Source organism: Cydia amplana, chromosome 5 (genome assembly GCF_948474715.1).
Source record: "Cydia amplana chromosome 5, ilCydAmpl1.1, whole genome shotgun sequence".
Classification (NCBI taxonomy): Eukaryota; Metazoa; Arthropoda; class Insecta; order Lepidoptera; family Tortricidae; genus Cydia; species Cydia amplana.
The window spans coordinates 6996205-7002982 of NC_086073.1; the positions used below are offsets into that span (position 1 = coordinate 6996205).

The 6778-nt window shown below is 40.9% G+C and overlaps 2 protein-coding genes across 2 annotated transcripts; one reads left to right on the top strand and one right to left on the bottom strand.

Moving 5' to 3' along the window:
* Positions 1 to 680: 680 nt before the first annotated feature.
* LOC134648448 (general transcription factor IIF subunit 2) lies at positions 681 to 2640 on the top strand. Its single transcript, XM_063502968.1, has 4 exons — positions 681 to 1085; positions 1187 to 1398; positions 2113 to 2238; positions 2468 to 2640. The coding sequence occupies exons 1-4, from the start codon at positions 779 to 781 to the stop codon at positions 2636 to 2638; spliced, it is 816 nt and encodes a 271-aa protein (XP_063359038.1). The 5' UTR covers positions 681 to 778; the 3' UTR covers positions 2639 to 2640.
* A 257-nt stretch (positions 2641 to 2897) lies between these two features.
* Positions 2898 to 5931, bottom strand: LOC134648449 (tetraspanin-7-like). Its single transcript, XM_063502969.1, has 5 exons — positions 5727 to 5931; positions 5089 to 5277; positions 4590 to 4751; positions 3601 to 3723; positions 2898 to 3255 (listed from the first exon to the last, which is right to left on the bottom strand). Exons 1-5 carry the CDS (start codon positions 5802 to 5804, stop codon positions 3100 to 3102), a joined length of 708 nt encoding a protein of 235 aa, XP_063359039.1. The 5' UTR covers positions 5805 to 5931; the 3' UTR covers positions 2898 to 3099.
* Positions 5932 to 6778: the final 847 nt, after the last annotated feature.

Here is a 6778-nt window from a genome sequence, read left to right on the forward strand (position 1 = left end):
CAGTAAAAAAAGGCGCGAAATTCAAATTTTCTATGGGACGCGATTCCTTCGCGCCTACATTTTTCAAATTTGCCGCCTTTTTCTACTGTCAAGATCTGGTTGACCAAGTATAGCTGGTCAAGCAAATCTAGTCAGTAAAAAAATGCGAACACGCTCAACGAGGGCTTGTTCAGAATGTGTCAGTGTGTGTTTGTAGTTTGTCTTTGTTATGTACTTGTATTGAGCCCCCTCCACACTCGTGCGCGAATCGCGGCGCGATGCCGCGAACGCAAGTGTGGAGTCGATTTTCACGGACAGCGAAATCGACTCCACACTCGCGTTCGCGGCTTCGCCCGCGATTCACGCACATAGTCTGGAGGGGGCTTTGCAGCAATATAGTTATCTGCCTCTCTATCACTCTTGCGTATTCGAGAGTTTGAGAGTATCTTCTTAGTAGTTTGTGGTAGCGGCTAATAGAATAAATTACACAACACTATGAGTTATATTTAATCTTGAACTTTAAGAACTAAAAGTTAAAACTGCAAACCAGTGTTAAAATGTAAATAAATTCTGTTTAAATTTGTTTTGTTAAAAATAAATTAATTTCTATTATATTTTACATGTTTTGGAACGTTTACTAGCTATCGCTGTTGCTGTCAGTGTCATTTCTCATTGCATTGCTTTCTCTCGTGACGTTTACGTTGCGACTTGCAAAGCAAATTTTAGCACGATTTGCGTTGCACTTTGAAGGTTGTGTCAATTTAAATAGTAAAGATAAATAATTTGATATCCGATCAAAATGACTACGCCACCGGCAGTGCCTCATATCGACCGGGAATTAGACTTATCCAATGCTGGAAGAGGAGTATGGCTCGTTAAAGTTCCTAAGTATATAGCGAATAAATGGGAAAAAGCCCCAGGAAATATTGAAGTGGGTAAATTAAAAATATCACGGGTAGCAGGGCAACGGGCCCAAGTACAGTTATCTCTCTCAGAAGCTGTAATGTGTCTTAAGGACCCTGGCGAGCAGAGCATACCAAAGGAGCATCGCTTGGACGTTTCAACGGTTACTAGGCAATCTTTAGGCGTTTTTTCTCATGTAGTGCGTGAGTACTCCTGCTTTAATAAGTTATAGAAACCAGTTATGCCTTGTAATTTGTTGTTATAGAAAAATGTACCTAAAAGCAACTGACATTTTATTTTTCAGCATCCAATACAGATTCGGTAGTTCCAGAGTCGGAAAAGTTGTACATGGAGGGTAGGATAGTCCAGAAGCTGGAGTGCAGACCGTACGCAGACCCAACCTACTATAAGCTAAAGTCTGAATCTATAAGAAAGGCTTCCATGCCACACCGTCAAGTGCAGCAGTTAGATAGAATTGTACAAAACTTCAAGCCAGTGTCTGACCATAGGCATAATGTAAGTATTAATAGGCTACATGACTAATTTTTTTTTATGGTATCAATCGATCGGGTTTGTTATTAGGATCAAATGTCTATATGGGACCCATTGCATTAAAGTAACACAAAAGCCAGAAATTGTAGTCAAGGGCCGACAGTCGCACTTCACTCGCGAAACGCCCTATACAAAACGGCCAAGGGCCATGAAGTCATCGCCCATCTTGTAGTATGGACAAAACAAGAAAATTGCATTTTTGTCGGTGAAATATTGCGTTTATGTATATAGTTGCTATACAATATTTTTTTGCATGAAATGTAAAGAATCGAATGGTACCCTTACTTTTATCGTTTTTGGAAGTTAAAAGAAACTTAAATTTTGGAACTTTCAGGCCCTGTATTTTTGTAATTTTTCAATATTTTATTTTAATATCCACATTATTGTGATAAATTGCTCGTTTGCTATCTATTCTACTAGATTTTGTTATAAAATTCAACATGTTTCATCATCCCTATTGCATTATAAATTGACTTTTCTGAACATGAAGATATTTTAGGTTTCAGGTAAAAAATGAGCCAGTAAGAAAACACACTGGCCAAATATTGCAATATATGTTGCAACATGGTACACAATTTAAAGTTCTTAATTGAATTTATATTAAATGTAATCCTTCTGTTAATATTTAGGTACTATGTGCCAAATACTAAATCATATTATAATTTATTAATTTTGCAGATTGAATACCAAGAGAAGAAGAAGGCTGAAGGCAAAAAGGCCCGGGACGACAAAGATGCAGTGCTCAATGTGCTGTTTGCTGCATTTGAAAAACATCAGTATTATAACATCAAAGATCTGCAAAAGGTAAATTGTTATTCTGAAGCCCCGTCTCCATATCGCGCGGCAAACCATCGAATATTGGCTCGCGCGGCAGCCGCGCGCAATGGATACCGGGCTGCGCGCGGCTGCCGCGTGAGTCAATGTTCGATAGTTTGCCGCGCTATATGGAGCCGTCTCCATATCATGGCTTCATAGATTTCTGAGCATTTTATTTTTAGTGTGAAAGTTTAAATTTAATTTTTTATTTTTGTAGATTACAAGACAACCTATTGTATACTTGAAGGAGATTCTGAAGGAAGTATGTAACTATAATCTAAAGAACCCTCACAAGAACATGTGGGAGTTGAAGCCGGAGTACCGGCACTACAAACAGGATGCTCCGCCAGAGGCCAAAGGGGAGAAGGATAGCTCTGACAGTGACTAGTTTTTGATATAAGTCAATGAAGAAATAATGACCATTACTAATTAAATTAATGAAGAATAAATATTTTGTTCAAACATGAATAATCTTTTGAATTAAGTAAGTAAATTAAATGCCTTGTATGTAGTTTGCTAGCACAATTTAATAACATAATATAATAAATTTGCTATACATCAAGATTTTTCTAACCTAAAGAGGATGATAAATTTGAACCTTTAGATTAGTTAGAGTATTGACAATTGAAATATAAAGCCACAACATTTAATTCTAATATTAATTGAGTATATAATCATTCAGTCCATTGTTTAGGCGTTGGTCTCCGCTCACGCTGTACCTTAGTATGTTGCATTGTACAGAAAGGCTGGGGATTTCTCTACGACGCAAAGTGCAGTATGAGCTGGAAACCAGCATTTTAATACTTAGAATCTCGCGTCGGTTGTCCCCACAGGTGCATGCCGTAGCGCTCAGTTCATGGCGTCATACTTAGATTTCTTGATGTAACTCGCGAGGCAGCACGACAGGACGGTGCCGACCAGTGGAAACAGTGCGGTGCCGATTGCGATGCCAATCAGGATGCTCATGTTGCTTTCGAGATATTCTACGATTACTTTGTAGCAGCCCTGAAAATAAGGTTGGTGATGTAGTCCAGAGTCCAGCCCGCATGGATTTACCCTTATAATATACAAAGACTCTTTATGGCACATCTCACTACGGAAACAACATAATGAATACAGCAAGCTATAATCTAGTGTAAAATCCTTTAGTAGTTATTGTTTTTTAACCACTACATAGAATAGACCAATAAAAACTTTCGGCTACGCCTGCGCTCATGTACGTCTTACTTGAGGCACTTCGAAGTGTTTGCTTATTTATTGCACATAGGCACTTTAGTGTGCAGACAGATTTCTCGTTTACTGACTGCTAAATATGCTGTAGCGGTGAAAATGTGGGGTTGTCATGATTACCGCTTGATATACGTGGCTATAGTTGGCAGTGATGCAATCGTCGGGGTTGACGCAGCACGACCGAGGGATGGAGCGCTGCACGCGCACCCAGTCCGTGTAGTTAGACACGCCGCAGCAATGTAGCTGTAAAGCATGTAACTCGTATAGGTAAAATTGTCCACACTTTACAACAAAACTTTTCGGGAATATAGAAAATAAATAACTTGGGCACATACTTAGATATATTTAAGTACTGAAAACAAAATTGTGAATTCTTAAGTACCTATCTATAATCACCGTTAGGTGCTAGGTAGTAATTGGCTCATTTTCGCAAGGAAGTTCACACTCACAGTAGACCGAGTTAAGTCAATTTTGCCCCCGTGTTGGTCGCTGAACACGAGCGTCTGCGTGAGCCCATCACAGCTCCTCGGAAAAGGTTTGCGGTAGCACGCCACCGATGCGTCTATCATGACAGACTTACAGTAGCTTGAGCCAAGTCAAAGTTGCCCCTGTGTCGGTCGCCGGACACAACTTCTGCGTGAGGCCGTCGTACAGGCCCTTGGAGAAGGTATCGCGGTAGCACGCCACTGATGCGTCCATCATGACAGACTTACAGTAGCTTGAGCCAAGTCAAAGTTGTCCCTGTGTCGGTCGCCGGACACGAGCGTCTGCGTGAGGCCGTCGTACAGGCCCTTGGAGAAGGTGTCGCGGTAGCACGCCACCGATGCATCCATCATGACAGACTTACAGTAGCTTGAGCCAAGTCAAAGTTGCCCCTGTGTCGGTCGCCGGACACAACTTCTGCGTGAGGCCGTCGTACAGGCCCTTGGAGAACGCGGTAGCACGCCACCGATGCGTCCATCATGACAGACTTACAGTAGCTTGAGCCAAGTCAAAGTTGCCCCTGTGTGGGTCGCCGGACACGAGCGTCTACGTGAGGCCGTCGTACAGGCCCTTGGAGAAGGTGTCGCGGTAGCACGCCACCGATGCGTCCATCATGACAGACTTACAGTAGCTTGAGCCAAGTCAAAGTTGCCTCGGTGTCGGTCGCCGGACACGAGCGTCTGCGTGAGGCCGTCGTACAGGCCCTTGGAGAAGGTGTCGCGGTAGCACGCCACCGATGCACCCACGCCTGCGTCCATCATGAAGATACAGGCCAGGAAACCGCCGTACTGGAAACAGAACGTATACAAATTTATAAGTACTTGAAGTTATTAGTCTAGGTACTTATTTCATATTTGTTGGTAGTTTCCTGTTAATGTAATGTAATCTCACAGGATACTTAATTTATGCCAATTATGGCGAGGCGTGTAGGTACCTAAGGAATAAATAGTACAGACTTTTTTTAATGATAAAGGAGGCAAACGAGCAGACTAATCGACTTCTAAACGAGCAGGCAAGTGAGGCAAGCTATTAGCGTCGCCCATGGACACCTGCAACACCAGAGGGGGTTGTAAGTGCGTTGCCGGCATTTAAGATGTTTGAAGGTCGTATCTGTCCGGAACTTACGATGTACAGCAGCACGGGCTGCCCCTTGATGATACAGGTGAAGGCGACGGAGCTGACCAGCACGATGAGCCCGGCGATGGCGATCATGGCGTGCGGCGCGGTGCCGGAGAACTCGGACGATAGCTGCATGTACTTGTACAGGTCGAATTCCGCCCATAGCCCCACTATCAGTAGCAGCAGGCCTGATAACTGGGAAAGAAACAAAACTTCGGTTAAATAGGTAGGTGTTGGCACGTGTACCTACCTACCTACCTAATTTGGGTGGCTAATAAGGAGATAAAAAGATCCATCGTAAATAAATATTTAAATTAATAGTTGAGTCGAATTCTGTGGAAAACGCATAAAATGCAACGATAAAATGGACTTTTGTGTAAAGATTTAAGTAATATTAATTTATCTTAAAATATATCTTACCACCAATGTACCTAATTTATTAATTAGCGCGCAACAACATCTATAATATTCATATACTTAAACTCATATACATAACTCTCGTATACTTAAAATGAAAAAGTAAATGTTACAATTGAAAAATATTTCGCTATTCTAAAAGCTCCAAAACTTTTGGCTTATCAATATGTAACATCTGTCAGATGATAACACCTTGTTTTCACGTGTGATATCACAAACAAACTCACCCAGAACACGATGTTGAAGATGAACAGAAAGGTTTTCAGGCAGGCTATCACCGCCACGTTTTTGAATTGGTTCCCCATTACTGCTTACGTTGTTTCATTCATGGATTTCAGAAAAATGTTGGATGAAGTGTTTAGCTTGGGGCTGGGTGGGTTGTGCGCGTAATGTTGATCGTCGCAACGCGCATGTGCGGGTCTTGGCCGTATATTCCCATTAATTTCACGAGTGCAAACTTGTCTCGAGATAACTAATATGACATGACCTTTGGATACGTAACAACAGCAACTATATGTACATAGAGATTTACTTAGGAGGGAATATTAAATTGTAGGCGCTTGAAATGACACCCCTGGATTACTAAACCGCTTTCGCTAAACGAATTCCCTGCTTCAGGCTAACTATACCTAAGTGTGATCTTTAATTACCAATAGGTATGTAGTAAGTTTCATATACCTACACGGTAAATAATTAGAACAATATACAATAACATAATTATCAGTAGGTACTACCTACCATTAAAAAATACAATCATTAAAAAATACTTAAGAACTAAAAATAATACGTGTATCAAAAACACTTAACTATAAATAAACGAATTAGTTTTTGTTCTAGAGGTTTCATGTTCCTATACTTGGCTACTGGCACTTGCTTGGTAAAAAAAATGTAGGAATACGGGCCCTAGCTGCCTTCAGCGCATGCGTAGTGGCATCGGCGCCTTTATTTTGTAAACAAACCCATAAGTGCAGTATACAGGCTGTAATCGTTAAGTGTACCTAGGTGATTATTCCAAAATATAACAAAAAAACTTTAAACGGACATCAAAAGTACTACGTCACCAAATGTGTAAGATATGTACATATATCCAAAACAGATATGTCTGTTATATTTACGGAAGAATTGCCTTACCTACATTACATTTAACGATTATACCTTGTATATGCTCGGCACAGACAAAAAATATAGGTATGGTCATGCACTGTCGTTTTAAAATCCAGTTACCTCAGCTCAAAACATAATTATGGCGTCATACAGCTGTCCAATTTAGGCTATGTAA

What these genes read in the sequence shown, in the direction of transcription:
- LOC134648448 (XM_063502968.1), top strand. Translation starts at nt 779, where the DNA reads ATGACTACGCCACCGGCAGTGCCTCATATCGACCGGGAATTAGACTTA. An exon ending in TGTCTGACCATAGGCATAAT is followed by an intron (nt 1,399 to 2,112) that starts GTAAGTATTAAT and finishes TTAATTTTGCAG; the next exon opens with ATTGAATACCAAGAGAAGAA. An exon ending in ACATCAAAGATCTGCAAAAG is followed by an intron (nt 2,239 to 2,467) that starts GTAAATTGTTAT and finishes TTATTTTTGTAG; the next exon opens with ATTACAAGACAACCTATTGT.
- LOC134648449 (XM_063502969.1), bottom strand. Translation starts at nt 5,804, where the DNA reads ATGGGGAACCAATTCAAAAACGTGGCGGTGATAGCCTGCCTGAAAACC. An exon ending in AGCCCGTGCTGCTGTACATC is followed by an intron (nt 4,752 to 5,088) that starts GTAAGTTCCGGA and finishes TTCTGTTTCCAG; the next exon opens with TACGGCGGTTTCCTGGCCTG. An exon ending in TTGACTTGGCTCAAGCTACT is followed by an intron (nt 3,724 to 4,589) that starts GTAAGTCTGTCA and finishes CATGCTTTACAG; the next exon opens with CTACATTGCTGCGGCGTGTC.